Here is a 17,768-nt window from a genome sequence, read left to right on the forward strand (position 1 = left end):
TAATTATAAAAATTTTAATTTTAAATTGATAAAATAAATGAGGAGACGTTTGGTTCATGGATTAAAATTATGTGATTAGAATTATTTTTTATTTACGTGTATTTTTTATAAAAAAAAATACTATAACGAATCATAAATTATAATTCAAATTATGATTTGAATCTTCTAATTAAATATCTCTAAGAGTGCGTTTGGTTCAAGTATTCGTGTCATAGTTCGAATCATGATTTGTAATTCGTTACAGTATTTTTTTTATAAAAAACACACAGAAATTAAGAATAATTCTGAATCATAATTCTGAATCTATCAACTAAACGTCCTCTAAGTGATTCAAATTCCTTTCTTAAATTTCAGAAAGATAAGAGGCCGACCCAAAAGCAGTAATGGATGAATAAATGCACTTCGTGAATTGGGAAAATTGAAAATAACTCCTCCTTTAACTAACCCCATAACTGTGGGATCTTTGACCCAAAAAAAGTTGATATATATATATATATATATATTTCTCCTCTCTCTCTCTAGAGGGACAAATTTGGGACTGGAGTGGGGGGATCTGGATGATTCCTCAAGCAATAAGCATTCAGGAATCAGACTGTTTTGGGTTTTGGGCCCACCAATTGGGAAGGTGATGAATGATGATGATGATGATCAGCTCGAGTTTGGAGGAAGGGACACGTGGCGTGTTGGGAACTAGGCGTTTGGTTGGCGTGGAGTAGCCACTTGAAATTGGAACAACTTTTTAAGCCCATGCTCTGTGTCTGTTTGCTTGAGTGAAACGTTCCGGGAAAAACAAATCATCATTTGTGTGGCCTACTCATTCCGTTTAATTGGAGAATTCGTTCTCCAATTTAAATAATAATTTATAGTTATTTTTTTTTAAAAATACATAAATTAAAAATAATTTTAATTTTATTATTTTAATTTATGAATTAAACAGATTAAATTAGAGATTTAAAATTATGATTTAAAATCATTCTTAATTTATACGTGTTTTTTATAAAAAAAATACTGCAATAAATTATAAATTATGATTTAAATTATGACACAAATTTTTATATTAAACACTCTTCTATTTTCCGTTTAATCGCAGTCCACTGCAGCCTAAAACAAAATGCTCAGACTAGGATCTTTTAAGGGTGGGGATAGTATTCTCATCCTAATGCATGTTTTTGATATTAATAATTCGTTTATTTCGTATATTTAAACTCAAATTATTAATTTTATTATAGTGTAAAATTCTCATATAAAATTTAAATTTAAATGTTAAAATTAAAAATTATGAATTTGAGTTTACCTCCTTAACAAAATTTGAATAAAATAAATTCCACACTCAATACAATCCACTATTCGACATACAATGTAAATCGGACTACTTCTTTAAAGTATATTAAAAGATTCTCCCATAGTATTCCACCTTGTATAATATGTATCAGCTGATTTGAATCTAATGCGTTTGGTCAGTGAATTCGTGTCATGGTTCAAATCATAGTTCGTAACTCGTTACAGTATTTTTTTCACAAAAAATACACATAAATCGAGAATAATTTTGAATCATAATTCTAAATCTATAGACCAAACATTCACTTATATTGCGATCAATAATCCTATCAGACCGAACAGTAGGATGCTCCCACCGTAAAATCTCCCAAATACAGTGCGGGACAAAGAAGTCATAGTGGAACCTTTTTTTGTTTTTTTGGTAATTCAAAGTGGAACCAATTTTTCATCCTGAAAACATGTACATCTAAGCCTCGTTCATTTCACCGATTTGAGTTTTCAGTTTTAGGTTTCTACAGTAAAAAATTCTTAAAAAATATCACATATAATTTTTTCTACTACAGTGAAAAGCTTTCAGAAAATATCACATTTTAACTCAAATTGAAAACTCAAATCTGTGAAGTAAACAAGGCCCTATTTATTTTCGTTTTACATGATCGGTTAAAAAGGTCGGGATAAAATATGCACAAAAACACTCGGCAAATTGCAAGTACAAGTAACACGCTTCCTTGCGTCCCAAAAGAAAATCACATCACAACAAGTAGACAAGTGTGCTAGCATTGCCGCTTCTAGTCTTCACATTCTTAAAGTGGTACCAACAAACTCATCTGGGTTTTATCTGAAAAACTCTGTTGTACCAAATCGAATGAAGGGTCATGTGAAATAGATCGTACTTCATTGGTTTTGCATGCCAAAGAAAATGCTTCTGAGCTTTTCTTACAGCAAGTTGCATCTCGAGATACTTCTCCTTCGGTATTGAGAGTAGTATCTCTTTCAACTTTGGAATGTCTTTCTCCGCAAGAACTATTGAGAATGCTTCCCAATTCAAAACCTCGAAAAACGGAGGCACAAAATTGTCGGATATGATCACGGGAACGCATTCATAGAAGATGGATTCGACAACACGCGGGCTATTGACCTCGTACCCCTTGGGGCAGATACAGTATTTGCTGCTCTTCATGTGTTGGATGTAGTTCATTTTGTTTGCAACACCAGGAGGCATTGGACCAAAGATCTTCATGTCAGGGTCTTTATCCTTCCAGTACTTTAATAAGATTGGGCGCAAGTAGCCATGAATGTTTCCAGCGTAGAAGGCAAGAACGTGCCTCCGAGATGGAGGCTTCCCTCCAAGATCTCTAAGAGGATTCCTTGCGGACCGGACGTATGTTTCTGGAAAAGAGACATCCCTTCCAATTTTGAAGCCCGAGGTCACATCAGCATTGCAAAGGGCTTTCATGCAACGCTCCATGTGGTGCCTTGTTTCATATGGAGCCTGTAAGAATCCAACACTTTATGTCAAACTTCCATACAAAGGCATGATTGAGAAGCACATACACATGCAATAATTTCGTTACATTTTTCCCTTTTGGGGGTAAACCATGAAAACTCTAATGAACATAAATGTGTATTGATGTGGCCTGATAATCTATGATAAGAGTCTAATCAAAGCAAATCTTTAAATTATTAGACGTGAATATGAGAATATGGTTCATGACCATTTGAGGTAAATACAAGAGAAGAGAGATGCATGGATAACATACCCAGTCATGGCAAGCAACAAGAAAATGATCTGCTCCACCAGTCCTATTCCAGTAAGGATACTTTGCTGCTAATTTTTCTGAGTATTCCTTCAAATATTGGCGCAGGTTTGTCCGGTTATGGGAGTTGCGTACGTAGAGGACGTGTTCTAGCATGCGCGAGCTGAATGGCATGTAAAACAGATGAGCCCTGCGAGGGTCTTTGACAACGTAACGCCTATTTCTCTCCATCAATTTCATAAACCATCCCTCAGAAGCATATAATCCCTTCATTATTGGTTGATGGAAGATAGGTTTGTCCCCATCCTTGTAGACATAGACTTTGAGCGTGCGCTCCATGAGTTCGTAACTCCTGAAAAAACAAAATGAATCAAAGTTTTTTGAAATTGAAACAGCTTCCGCAAAAGATAGCATCACCAATTGTCTTTACTCATCCTCGCAATGTTTTTCACATTAACTAAAACTGAGAGTAACTTAACTTATTAGGCTAAATCTAATTCGACTTACCTTTTGAACATGGAAACATTTCGAAAGAGAGGAGCATAAAGTTCTTGATCATTCATCGCAAGGGGAGCGTTCTCAATCTGTGGCTTCATGGCTAGAATCTCCTTGTCTCGTACAGACGACCATCGTGGTCTCTACAACAAAACCGAGGATTTTAGAGGCCCTGCATTAACAAGCTAAAGTCTTAATTACTCGATCAATTCATTACCAGTGAACGTGATTTTGCGCGGTGCCTCACTAATATTTGGTTCATCTCCTGAAATGTTGTTATTGACTTTGGTGGCATGTTACACCTCATCTTCTTTACTCCTGGAGTAGTCGCAATTGCAGAATGGTTATTCGTAATAAGAAGGCCACTTTGCTCAGAAACGGAAGATGTTGAGGTTGTCGAAAATGAGGCATTGACCAAAGCATCTGCAGATGATGCAAGTGGAGAGGGTTGAAAAGGACTGTCTAAACCACCGTCAGACTTTTTCAACCTTAGATCTATGTTCTCCGTTCGAATATTTTCGGTAGACATTTCTATATTTGGTTCCACAGCAGTCTGATCAAGAGGAAAGCCCCGCCTATCTTTACTGGCTTTACTCAAAACAAAATCATTTTCCTCATTTTTCATGCTTATGAGCGCCAAACTTTCAGGTTTATCCGCAGAATTCAAAGTGTCATCAACATATCTATCCACAAGATCTTGAGAAGTCCTATGAAGGCCTTTTTCTTCGTCCAACGTAAAACCAAACTCCTCAAACCTGTCATCTCCCTCTCCTCCAGTATCACTCCCTAAATCTCCTCCATCATCAAGATCATCGGATGTAGATGTGTCGATCAATTCCGAAGCATTAACTGTAAGAGGGTTGCGAACCACCGCGTACTTGGTGGAAATACGAGCAGTTCGGGCGGCATAGTTAACATCTCTCGGATCATCTTTCTCGGGCAATAGAGAGCGAAGGGCCTTTCCATATGGAAGCAGGAGGGACTGAAACAACAAATGAGTAACAGCCACCAACAAAACCACTAAAACCCATCTCGCTCTAACCCGACCGAGCTTGTGAAACCGAAAATGACACTCCATATCTGTACTTTACAACCCAAATGATGCAGAAGTTACAATTCTAGGTCGCATCAACTTCAATTCCCTTCTCAGTTTCTGCATAAATTTCAGGAGCACTAAAAATTTAAAACCTCACTAGTTGCTACTTTTCAAGCCTATTTTTATAACTATAAAGCTCAAGATTAAGCAATTACAATGTCTAGATTCCTCCATTTTCTTTAGCAAAGAAAACCCATAATTTTTACATTTGAAACCCACGAGTATAAACTCTATAGCAGTAATATCGGGAACTATAAATTCTAAATATACAAGCTTTCAAATAGTTCTAGTAATGGGAAGCACAGCAGAGAAAAATATATCAAGCGCGTGCAGATACGCGCCTGAAAGTCACTTACATGATCAAGAACACAATCTACAAAGATGTTTTCGGAAATATCATTAAAAAAAAGGGGGGACATTTCAGTGCAAATTTGACTTACAACTGACAAAGCATTCTCAATCTTAGAACTTGAAGTGAGCTTTACGCTTGTGGAGAGAGTTTCATTGAAGTGTTGAGAAATGAGCTTCTGATTTTTTTTCGTTTTCTGGGCAGCCAAACAGAGAAACCCTTCAGTTACAGACGGTACAGCAAGCCGGCTTGCTTAAGTTAAGAAATTGAAGAGCAGTTAAAGCGTTAGAGTTTTCATCTTTTTCTTTGCTGACACACTGTTTTAAGAGGGCCATTATTGATCGTGAAACGTCTTTAACAGTTAAAACCTTTGTCTTTTCTCCTCAATTTTTTCATAATTACTAAAGAAAAATTTTCATAAGTACCCTTGAAGTATTTATTCTATTTTAAAGTGCTCTTAATTTTTTAAATCGTTCAAAATACTCTCCGATCTATACCCTCTATTAGATTCTGTTTACTATCTTAACAAATTTACTGACGTGGCAGGTAAAAAATCAGTTAAAACCATTAAACTATAATTAAATATATAATTGATTATATAATAAAAACAATTAAAAGCTTATTTCAAAAACATAACAAAAAAGGCTTCTTCTTCATCTTATACTTACAGACATTTCACTATCTCTTTTGTAAAAATATAACAAAAAATACTGTAGCGAATCACGAATTATAATTCGAATCAGAGAACGAATCTTCTAACCAAACGGGACGTTTCCTCTTTCTTTTCTTTCCGATTGCAAAGAATGCTCTTGCTCAACATAAAAGCTCTCTCTCTCTCTCTCATGAACCACGAGGACCACAAGATTCTCTTCTTTTTTGGTAGATTTTGGACATGGGCTTAGCTGCTGAAATGGTGCTAGTGATGCCATCGAAGGTGTTCGCATCGATGAAATTGGATCTCCTTAAAATCCTTCTCGGAGTCCTTAAAACACAAGGCTCCGCCACTGCTCGAGGCAGGCAGCAATTACGTGTGTATTTGGAACCGTTTTTAAAAATAATTTTTACGGATTTTGATAAGCAAAAAATAAAAATGAAAATACAACGATATTTGTTTAGTAAATATTTTAAAAACGAAAACAATGTAAATAATTTTTGTAAAGGAATTAGAAAACAGTTTAAGGTTATTTTTATTTTTCTGTTTTTATTTTTTAATACTTATCAATAATATTATAATATATTAATTAATAAACACAATTTCACTTTTTTATTATACTCAAAATAATCTCTTAAAAAACCAACTAAATGCAATTTCAGAATCAGTTATAGAATGATTCTCAAAACAATCTCATTTTTACTTTTTATTTAAAACAAAATCATTTTAAAACCAATTCCAATTGCACCCTACAAATCGCAAATCCTCCTCGGCGTCCTCTATGGCCCCGTCATGAACTACCTTCCCGTGATTTGGCCTACCCCACAAGCCCCTAAGTCCACGAGCCCCTTGTCACCAGAGTTATGTTGAGCCAAATTTGAGTGCGTTACTGACAACAACGGCCTCTAGAGGGTGAGTTTCTGTAACAGGTTCGGTGAGAGGCAGAAGAGGAAGAAACTAGAGGGGAATGGGTGAGAGAAAACGATAGACTTTTTTTAAATAAATTTTTTATTGTTATTTTTTAACATTTAATCAGTTTGATATTTAGTTAGAATATAATGGCTTTAACTAATATTTATTTCCTGCCACATCACCAAAATCTGTTATAAATATAGACAGAATTACATGGAGAGGGTATTTTGAATCATATTCTATAGATCGGGGGTATTTTAAACCATTTTAAAATATCAATGGGCACTTTGAAACATAGTACATACTTTAGGGGACATTTATGAAAATAATCCTCTTTTAAACTCTTTTTCTCCCGACACTTTAACTAGAGGCTAAATTTAAACAACATATTTTTTTAAAAGATAAATAGCAGATTTTTAAAACTAAATAAGTAAATAATAAATTTTAAAATTATTTAAAGTAAATAGCATTTTATTTAATAAATATTTCATTTACGATTAGTAAAAATTAATCTACATGGTAAAAGTCTTTATTTACGTAGAAAAATCTTTTTATTAGTCGTAAAAAGAAATTTACATGAAAGAAAAAATCTCTTTACTAGTCGTGAATGAAATATTTACGCGATAAAATGTTATTTACTTTAAATAACTTTAAAATATGTTATTTACTTAATTTAGTTTTAATTTTAAATATATTATTTACTTAATTTAATTTTATAAATCTACTATTTACTATATTATTCTGTTTTATAAGTTAAAACCGCCATAATTTTTATTCAAACAGTATTTTCTCTTATAACAAGTTTAAATTAAACTGCTACAATGTTTTTTAAACTCTAATTCAGAGCCCCATTTTAAACCCATCTTCCAAATGGACACTTAATAAATTTTCAAAAACAACAATTAGTTTGATCATAAAAAGAAAAAAAAAACTTTGGGATTTATCAATTTACGTGAGTGCCTCTGCTCCCCATTTCATTGTCCTTTACATCTTTTCTGAAAAACCCAAAAGGAATAATCAAACAATGTCTGAATTTTTTTCCTTAAGAGAGAAGATTAACAAAAAAATTTTGTTCTGTTTTTTTGTTTTTTGTTTTTGAAAAAGATAGAGGATTACTAGAATTTTAAATAGGAAAAGAAACAGAATTTAGAAAGAATTGTGTCCCAGGGAAAAACGTACCCTTTGGCATTCAACAATTAACATTTCATTTGACTTTTTTTTTTTTTTTTTTTTCTATTTTCTATTTCCTCTGTTTTCTTTCACTTACGAAAATAAATCCAGAAGCTTTGGTTGGGGGTTCAAGATATAATATTTCAACTATTTTTGTAGGCACGATCTTTTGTTTTTAATAGCTTATGGGCATTGCATAATTTTTAAGTATGCTTTTGAATTTTAGCGAAGTACTTAGTTTCCAAAAATAAAAAATAAATAATAAATAAATAAATACTAGCAAGTGGCTATCTCCAAATTCCAAAAGTCTAGCCTACCCTTTTCTTGTCTTGCTCTCAATAACTTTATTTAGCCAAAGATTTTTAGGTCTAAGATGTCAATTAAGATATCGGATTAAATATACATTTACAAAGGGTCCCATAATTATTACCTTAAAAAAAGGGTAACCCGTCAACTATCCAGCTGCATCTTTTTTGTAAGATATTAGCTAACATAACCACTTTTACTAAATAAAATAAATAACTTCTTTTACGAAACATCCCCACCAATATGAAGTATTTATATGATTTGTATATCTATACGACCCCGGGAGGAGACCGCAATAATTATAAGTAAATTATTGTAACAAGAACTATCCAAATAAATATAAAATTACAAAACATCAGCTGGAATGAAAGAAAATGACAAAACGATCCAATATTTGAGCTCTTTTTTTTTTTTTTTTTTTGGACGATGTTTGAGCCGTTATAATTAACCATGTTGAGGGTGAAAATAAAATAAAAATAAAAATTTGAGGATGAAACAACTAAAAAATATCATGAATCATGGATGAGTCTTCAGAGAAGCAAGTTCTCTTGTAGGGATTATGAGTCCATCACTTTTATGGGAAAAACTACTAGCTAAATCAATTTCCAAATCTGGATTTCACACCATTTTTTTTTCTTTTCTTGGGTAGAAAGCTACAATGCCATTGTTTTTCTGGTGCATATCTTATAGTTCACCCATTTTATGACTCATGCAAAAATGACCAAAGAGCAAAGTCCTAGGTTCAGTAGGATCAATACCCTTCTTGGCTCACACCATTTACGTGCATGCCAAAATGTTGAAATACAGCGCCAACCAGAAGTGCATTCAGAACCCGGCTTTGTTTCAATTACAAATGGCATTGAAACATCAGCAGAATTGGTTTGACCCCTATGCTTTCGGATTTTTACACCAGCTGCGCAGCTCGCAATCGCATGTCGTATTTTCCATTGAAAGAACCTCAAGCTCTAGCGTCTTCATTAAGTTTTCACTTGAAGAAGTTTGTTGTTCCAAACTGAGTGAAGTATCATGTGAAATAAGTCATATTTCACAGGCTCTTTGTGCCAAAAGAAATGCTTTTGGACCATCCTAACTCCTAACTGCAATCCCTCATACTTCTCCTTAGGTATTGAGAGCAGAATATTCCTCAAATTATGAATATCTTTCTCTTGAACAAAGACCGAAAATGCCTCCCAGTTGAGCACCTCAAAGAGAGGAGGCACATAGTTATCTGATATAATGACCGGCACACACTCGTAAAAGATGGCCTCAACAACTCTAGGGGTGTGAACCTCATAACCTTTGGCACATATGCAATACTTGCTGCTCTTCATGTACTCCCTGTACGTCCTTTTGCCTTCGATATCACGGGGCATCGGGCCAAAGATTTTCATGTCTGACTCTTTGTTCTCCCAGTAGTGCAGCAGAATTGGTCGGAGATAGCCGTGCATTCCCCCTGCAAAGAAGGCCAAGATAGATCTTTCCGAAGCAGGTTTCCCTCCAACGTCTTTCAGAGGGTCTTCTGATGAGCGCACATAAGTAACAGGTAGACTAGTGTCCTTGCCAATTACAAAGCCTCTACCAACATTGGCATTGCAAAGAGCCCGTATGCAATTCTTCATACTCGTCCTTGTAATGAAGGAGGCCTGAAATATACACAAATATACACATTAGTTTGGCCTCCTTATTTTCACAAGATATGCAAACTAGTCACCCGTTTGGTTCATAGGTTTGAACAGAGTTTAAATAGAAATTCAAATTTGTTGAAATTTTTGTGAGAGTTGAATGGTGCGAGGGAAGCATTACCCAGTCGTGACAAGCAACAAGAAAGTGATCTGCTCCTTCTGTTCTGTTCCAAAAACGATATTTTCTAGAGATCAATCCCACATAGCTCTTTAGATATTTCTCAAAGTCCTTCTTTCCCTTGGAATTTTCAAATGTTGTCCTCAGCAGTTTTGAGCTGAAGGGCAAATAGAATAAATGAGCCTTCCTAGGATCCCGGACGACAAATTTTTTATTTGCCTCCATCAGTTTCATAAACCAACCTTCTGAGGCATAAATTCCCCTCATGTAAGGCTGATGGAATACAGGCTTTTCTCCTTCCCTGTAGATATAAACTTTGAGCATCCGTTCCATCAATTCATAACTCCTGCAATATCATATGCAGTAGCTTTAGCTTAATGAATGAATGTCAGGAACAAGTTCCCGAAAAGAAGACTAGAAACGATTATCCAACAAGAACAAAATGGTATATCTCTAGCTCATATGCAGGTGAGGATGAAGTAGCTGCCAAAGCCAAGACATTCTTGTCAGTGAGTTAATATCACTATAACCCATATAACAGGAAAACATTAGGAATTGAAAGCCCTAATTCCTACTACGTGAGAGCAATTAGAAAATGGAGAGCAATGAGAAAACGAGTAGAATCACGAAAATAAAATAACGCACATGTACAAGATTTATAGTGGTCTACGTTCACTTGCCACTGCATAAATTCACTATAATCAGAGGAAGAAATACAAGGTATAATCAAAATTCAAAAGCATTACAGCAGATCAAAGGTTGTTATACAAAGCAAGTACAATACTCATATGCTAGAATTTTCTTCGGCAGTCAAACTTTTAGCTCTTGACAAAACAATCTTCCAAAAAATCTACTAACTGACAGTTATATACTAGCAGACGCTGATCCTTCTTACCTTTTAAATTTGGAAACGTTTCGGAAAACAAAAGCACTAAGCTCTGGACTGTTTCTTATTATAGGAGCATTCTCAATCTCCAGCTTAGCAGATAGGAGTTCACGGTCACGAACAGAAGACCATCTAGGCCTCTACTGCCAATAAAATTATCAAGTGAGAAACTATAACAGTTTTGGTCATGCTCTATCATTCACATTCAAACCTCAAAACTTGTATCCGTACCGTCGAATGAGTAGAAAGAGGGCTCCGAAGCAGCAGCGTGTTCATTTGAGATATTGTTGTTGGTTTCTTGTCCCACCTCTTTGGCATGAGCGTACTGGCTATTGTTGAGTCCTCAGAATTCGGTATTACCAACTCGGTCTTCCCCTCCTTGGGTTGTGTTTTCATAGTTTGCTCGACATTTTTCTCCAAACCGCCTACACTCAAGTTTCTTATGCCCTCTACAAAGATTCCTGACACACTACCAACTCGTTTCCTATCTTCGCTAGAATTTGTTCTTGGATTTGTTGTAAAGGAGGTGTCTTTCTCATATTTCTCATCCATTCTATTGCCCAGAGTAGAAACATTTCCTCTAACTATATCAGATTCGATTTCAAATCTAACATCGAGGTCTATAATACCCTTCTTTAACACAAACTTCTTGTTTGAATTGTTGTCAACTTCTGGTGCTAATTCATACTCAGTGTCCTCATCATCCACTATTTCATTTTCATATCCGATTTCACCTTCCGAATTCAAAGCATCGGAAGAATTAGCCACCACTTGAACACCGAAAACTTTATTACTTTGTTTTGAATTATTTGAACTACCAGCATTGGCAATCATCATAGTAGTTGAATCCTTACTAGCAGATAGAAAGTAAAACGTTTTCCCATATGGAAAAGTTAAAGCAAAGCACTGAGAAACAATTATAGTAGCAACTAATGTACCAATAATTAACAGAAGTCTCCGAAATTCAACACGAAATAACATCTGGGCTAGAGCAGTGATATCCATAATCATAATATTTGTAGCACTCGACTAGAGATTTCAATAATGACCCACAAATGTTGCTGTATTTCCCTTCTAAAAACACACAGACAACTATTAGAACTATATTATTGAAACCAGAATATGCAACAAAACTAGATCAACCCCAGAAGGGAAAAAAGAGATTTGAACTTACACGGTCTACAATTCCGTTTAAAGAGGAGAAAAAATACCGGAAATATTCTCCATTGACAATAAGGGGAACCAAAAGAAAGTGACGAGCTCAGACATACCCAAAAGGTTAGTGAGTATTGTTGAAGTAATTCCATCCAGGTATAAACATCACATTGAATAAGAAACAACACCCTCAAGGCATAAACGACAAGTAGTTTTGTTGAAGTTCTCAACCACATAGAGTAAAACGCAAAGTTTTACTTGCTGAGTCATCATATTGCAACAAAGACATATGGCCAAGATTAATTGGTGCACCGATTTTAGATGTGAGAAAACTTTTTACTGTATTAAAATTTGAATTTTAAACTCAAATCGGTGAAATGAACGGGATTATCTTCTTAAAAATTACAGAGTTAGAGAGAGACTAAGCGGACGTTTAGTTTATGAATTTAGAATTATAATTCAGAATTATGATTCAAAATTATAATTCAGAATTATTCTCGTTTTACGTGTTTTTTTGTGTGAAAAAATATTATAGTGAATCACGAATTATAATTCGAATCATGATACGAATATACCAACTAAACGAATACTAAAAGATTGTAGTGAGAGAAACAATTTATTCTCAAGAGAGATTGAGGAGAATTTTCGGTGTTCTGAGGATTGAGAGAATCTGAGACATCGTTTACTTTACGGATTCGAGTTTTCAATTCGAACTGAGATGTGACATTTTCTGATAGCTTTTTACTGTAGCAAAAAAAGTTAAATGTGATATTTTTTTAGAGCTTTTTACTGTAGAAATTTAAAATTAAAAATTCGAATCGGTAAAACAAAACGAGAGCTGAGTATGTTGAGATTTACCTACTGAGTATTCTTTTTGGGAAACACTGAGGTTTGTCTTTATAATTGTTTTTAAGATTGGATCGAGAACGTATGATAATTTTTTTTATCCGAACCTTGATAAAATTTTTGTGTTCTTAATTTGAGTTTGTTCAAATATAAATCTTGTGTTAGAATCACTCTAACAAGTATAGGGTGGTGAGAAGACATAGGAAAGTGTTAGCTCCAGTTCCACTGTTCCAGTGACAGACAAGATGAATTCACAGATTCACTTGTGCAAAAGTCGTCATTGCTGTATTCCTCATATGCCCTTTCTATTTGACTATATTACAAGGAAGCCACTGGTAAAATGGAACTATAGAGTAGGACGAATTAATTTTTATTTTATAATTCGGAATACAATTATTTTTTGAAATGGTCTTTAATCAAGCACCTATAAAAATGTGTCTACTGATCCGGCTGTAAATATAAGCAGTCAGATCATTTATTAACAATTAATAAGCATTGAAGGGCAGCTATAATTTAAAGAACGTGATCTGATTATTTACATTCTGTTTATTTTATTAATTTGAGTTTAAAATTTAAGTTTTATTATAGTAACATTTTTTTAAAAATAATCATATTTAATTTTTTTATTATAATAAAAAATTTTCATATAAAGTCACATCTTAACTTAAATCAGTGAACTAAACAGATTCTTAAGCTAGTAAATTGCTAGAAGAAGAAATAATTGAAAAGGGATCTAGTTTGTTTTAAGAGAATAGATAGCCTGACGTTTATATCCACACTTGTTGCAATAGTCGCTGGCATACTCTTCTCTAGTTCTTTTTTTTTTTTTTTTTTTTTTCCAAAATGAATTGAGCTTGTAATGGAGCTTAGTTATAATATTTATGTTTAGAGGTCAAAATTTATGAATTTATATAGTAGTATAGTTGCTTTTTGATTTTATAAATATTTGCTATTTAAATAAGAGTACTTAAAAATGATCAAACTTTGGGTATAATTACACTTTTTTAAGAAATCATATAAATATTGTCACTTGTGTGAACATGTTTTTTAATTTCAAAATGTACATATTGTACCCCTAAATTATGTTACATCTCTAACTTTTCCCATTCCGTCATTTTTCGCTAATATTTTGGATGATAACTTCTATAAAGTTCTTTCAAATTATTTCGCTTGTGTCAACATAGCCCTTAAATTTTAAAATGTATGTGTTCCGCTTTCTTCCTCCCTTGAACTATGATACATCTCCAGATTCTCCCCCTCAACTTTGAAACATGTTGTTCATGTTGTTTTTTGAATGGAATTGTACATTTATCACTTGGTTTAAGTTAAGGCGCAACATTAAGTGTAAATAAATATGAAAAAAATGGAAATCGTATTTGGAAATCTATTTTAGGTTAGTTAAGAGTTTAATGAAATTAAAAAAAAAAAATTGGACTTCTCACGTGTGCGGCACTTATCAATATGTCTATAAAAATTAATAAAAAGCTGAAATAAAAAATCTAGTGACGATTTTTTTCCTAAAAATATAGTTCATGCATGTGAGGAGGCCAAACTAACAAAAATGATTATAGACTCACAAATATTTAAACTCAAAAATACTTGATTTGTCGGTAAATAACCTCCTCATCAGTCATTCTCAGCCTTTGTGGGTCAGATCGTGGTTGCCAAAAATTGGAACATATATGTTAAGACAATACCCAGCACCAAGACAAATAATTTATCCACCTTATTAGTGAAACACACAATTTAGACGACAATCTAAACTTATAATTTAATCAGTACATCTTACATATGTGGTAAGACCTATCTGATTGTAAGTCAATTTTCAAGTGAGTTGTGAGTGTGTGTGTTTTATTCTTTTTTGATAAAAATTGAGTTGTGTTTGTTGTTCCATTTGCTTCTTTATTTCTTTGTTCTTTCCTCTTAGAAAATTAAGCTTCACAAAATAACCAAGTAGAGGTGTTAAAAAAAAACTGCTCAATTCAAATTAAACTGAAACAAATCGTTAATTATTTTTTTAATTATTTGACATATTAGTCGGTCTTTTAATATATGTTTTTTGTGTGGTTTGGTTTGTGATATGAAATCCTAAAACCTCCTAAACAGCTCAATAATCCACCCAAAGGTATACATATGTTTTTTTTTTGTTTTTTTTAATATTTTTTTTATCTATTTTGGTTTTTATTAATCATAATAAAAGTTCCACTTATAAAATACACCCTATCATATTTTTGTTGGTTTATATTAAAACTTTAAATAGTGAATTTTTAGACATTTATATTTTTGAGTTATATTATAAATTTGAATCTTATCTTATTTTTATGGATTAACTATTTTATAATATTTGTGAATTATAAAAAATTATTTTAGTTTTAACCTCAAACTGCGCAAACCGCTTATGAGTGGAGGACGTTTGGTTTGAGGATTCAAACCATGTGATTCGAACTATTTTCGATTTATGTGAATTTTTTGTGAGAAAAAATACTGTAGAAAATCATGAATCATGATTCGAATCAGAAAATGAATCTCTCTACCAAACATTTAGTTTAATTTGGCTTTTGTCAAAGTTATCAAACCGTCTAAAAGAAAAAATTATTTTTAATTTAATTAGTGGTTTTTTTTTATAAAAAAAAAAAAAAAAAAAAAACCGTTAACCGTGAACACCACTGTAACCAAGAATGAAAACAAAAACGAAGACCTGCAATTGTAAAGACAAAGGCTCCGTTATTTCGCTATTTCGATTTAGAATTTGAGTTTTACTACAGTAAAAAGCTCTCATAAACAATCACATCTAATTTTATTGTTACAGTAAAAAGTTCTCATATAAAATCACATTTCAACTCAAATTAAAAACTCAAATCAACGAACTAAACGGGTTATAAGACACCAAAATCTACAACTATGTGAGTATCTCTCTGTACATAAAGGAGCCAATGTTCTCTTCTCTCATGTTGCCACGTAACGACATGTGAGAAGAGAGCCTTTGGCTCTTTTTATTACTCATTTTTTCTTTATTTTTTTATTTTTTATTTTTATTTAGCATTCTTTTTGTAGTTTTCTGTTTTAGAACTTTCTTTAGTCAGACGTCTTTTTCGGGTCATTTCTAAACGTTAATATTGTCAAAATAAAAAAAATCTTTTTAATACTCATTTTTTATTTCTTTTATCTTTTTTTTTTTCAAATTGAGCGCCCACACGCAATTAGGAAATCTAAAAGCTGAATTTAATATAATTTTTGTTTATTTTTTAAATACCAACCAAACTATTATTTTTTTCCTTTTGGAATTCTCTTTTTTTTATTAAAAAAATGTGTTCTTAATTTATTTTTAAACAAAAAAGATCAACAAAAGGACTTTTTTTTTTGGTTCCAAAACGGATCCAAATTATGGAATGATATTTTCTCAGATAACGTGTTCCCAATAAAAATTCTCGACAACAAAGACACTAATATAATAAAAGTGTTAGATTGTAAGGTACAAAATAGTTGGCCTGTTTATTACCGTTTTTGTTTTCATTTTTCACATTTTTTGAAATAAAAAATTGAAAACAGAAATGAAAAACGCGTTTGGCAAAGTTTGTGTTAGAAAACAAAAACAAAAACGTTTTTGTCTTTTTGTGAAAAACTGAAAACGAAAAAAATACGTTCTCATTTTCACGTTTTCGTTTTCTGAAAACGGATTTCAGTTTTTTTTTTCTTCTCTCTCTTCTCCAGCCGAAGAAGACGCCGGAGAACGCCCACCGTCGCTCATCCAGCCGGTGTCAGCACCCCCCCCATTTTCAGAAATGATTGTTTTTAAAAATTAAACTACCAAACACAATTTTAATTTTTTTAAAATTAAAAATAATCTCAGAATAAAATTACCAAACGCATTTTCAGAAATAATTTCAAAATGAAAATAAAAACGTTTTTATTTTCATTTTCATACAAAAAATAAAAACGTTTTGGAATCAATTTCAAACGCACCCAGTAGTTCTCACTAGTACTACTCAAATTTGTTCAAGAATCAATTTTGGATAACGTATTAGTGAGTTTTTATTAATTTTGGATAACGTCTAAGTTTTTTTTAAAAAAAATATTTATAACAGTATTAGTGTGTGATTAGGATTGTATATTGTTTTAACATGTATTTAAACGATGTGTGTACTAAATTTGACTTTTTAGAGTATCGAAAATAAAAATCCATGATCATGTCACAAACTATCTGCGTAGTATATACACTGGGATCGAAAAAAGCTACATTTGGACATCAACAATGATACCGTTCATATCACTCATTTAAATTTTTAATTCAAATTGAGATGTAATTTTATATGAGAGATTTTTATTGTAATAAAAAAATTAAATGTGATTAATTTTAAAATTTTTTTACTGTAATAAAACTTAAATCAGTGAAATGAACAGACCGCACATTGTCGCAGCAGCATTCTCCCTCTTTAATTATTTAATTCGATGCATCTTAAAATATTAGGGCAAATTTACCATTACGTCCCCATCAACATTATAATATTAACCAGATATAAAAAGGAATTAGCTCTCCATGCTCACCCCTTACTGACATGTGTCCCTAGGAGCTGAAGACCTACTAGTAGCATAGAACTCAATTGCACAGCTTTTTAACTCCACATTAGTGCCTGATGAGTCCGTTTGCTGGACACAAGACCTTGCCTTATTTTTTTTTATCATCTACAAATGCATTTGTATTGGTTGTTTCATTAATATGCATCGTCTAGATTTTAAAAGCAGTAAATTTAAATTTTTTTTATAGATTTCCCCAATTTCGTAATTAACTTGGCTTTAACTACTAAGTGGTGCTAATGTTCCTTAAATTAGGGTAAATTAGGAAAATATCACTTTTATGATAGTGTCATTCAATTCTAAATGTTTAGTTGAAGGGAAAGATAGAAGGATGGAGAGGGGTAGAGAGAGAGAGTTAACACTTGTTTGGTTGGAGGGAGATGAGGAGGGAGAGGAGAGGAGGAGCAATGTGTTCTCCCTTATGACTCACCAAATTAGATCATTCCATTAATAAAATGATTCAAGCAATCCATCAAGTTAAATATTAGAAA

At 32.8% G+C, this 17,768-nt stretch overlaps 3 protein-coding genes across 3 annotated transcripts; 1 reads left to right on the top strand and 2 right to left on the bottom strand.

Annotated features, from left to right (window-relative positions):
* The first annotated feature begins 2,143 nt into the window (after nucleotides 1-2,143).
* On the top strand, nucleotides 2,144-2,384 carry LOC112091387. Its single transcript, XM_024164910.1, is given in 2 exon segments — nucleotides 2,144-2,236; nucleotides 2,238-2,384. Coding segments are annotated over 2 exon segments (240 nt in total).
* A 24-nt stretch (nucleotides 2,385-2,408) lies between these two features.
* LOC21394190 (probable glycosyltransferase At5g03795) lies at nucleotides 2,409-4,608 on the bottom strand. Its single transcript, XM_024164925.1, has 5 exons — nucleotides 3,748-4,608; nucleotides 3,543-3,673; nucleotides 3,039-3,387; nucleotides 2,489-2,770; nucleotides 2,409-2,447 (listed from the first exon to the last, which is right to left on the bottom strand). Exons 1-5 carry the CDS (start codon nucleotides 4,606-4,608, stop codon nucleotides 2,409-2,411), a joined length of 1,662 nt encoding a protein of 553 aa, XP_024020693.1.
* A 3,890-nt stretch (nucleotides 4,609-8,498) lies between these two features.
* LOC21394191 (probable glycosyltransferase At5g25310) lies at nucleotides 8,499-11,770 on the bottom strand. The gene is made up of 4 exons (XM_010097076.2): nucleotides 10,933-11,770; nucleotides 10,711-10,841; nucleotides 9,819-10,161; nucleotides 8,499-9,658 (listed from the first exon to the last, which is right to left on the bottom strand). The coding sequence occupies exons 1-4, from the start codon at nucleotides 11,710-11,712 to the stop codon at nucleotides 8,993-8,995; spliced, it is 1,920 nt and encodes a 639-aa protein (XP_010095378.2). The 5' UTR covers nucleotides 11,713-11,770; the 3' UTR covers nucleotides 8,499-8,992.
* Nucleotides 11,771-17,768: the final 5,998 nt, after the last annotated feature.

This window comes from Morus notabilis, unplaced genomic scaffold (genome assembly GCF_000414095.1).
Source record: "Morus notabilis unplaced genomic scaffold, ASM41409v2 Scaffold2235, whole genome shotgun sequence".
NCBI classification, from domain to species: domain Eukaryota; kingdom Viridiplantae; phylum Streptophyta; class Magnoliopsida; order Rosales; family Moraceae; genus Morus; species Morus notabilis.

Coding starts and splice junctions, on each gene's coding strand:
- LOC21394190 (XM_024164925.1), bottom strand. CDS start 4,608: ATGGAGTGTCATTTTCGGTTTCACAAGCTCGGTCGGGTTAGAGCGAGA. Junction 3,674..3,747: donor GCGCAAAATCACGTTCACTG/GTAATGAATTGA, acceptor GTTTTGTTGTAG/AGACCACGATGGTCGTCTGT. Junction 2,771..3,038: donor TTGTTGCTTGCCATGACTGG/GTATGTTATCCA, acceptor GGATTCTTACAG/GCTCCATATGAAACAAGGCA.
- LOC21394191 (XM_010097076.2), bottom strand. CDS start 11,712: ATGATTATGGATATCACTGCTCTAGCCCAGATGTTATTTCGTGTTGAA. Junction 10,842..10,932: donor CTCTTTCTACTCATTCGACG/GTACGGATACAA, acceptor TATTGGCAGTAG/AGGCCTAGATGGTCTTCTGT. Junction 10,162..10,710: donor AACGTTTCCAAATTTAAAAG/GTAAGAAGGATC, acceptor ATGATATTGCAG/GAGTTATGAATTGATGGAAC.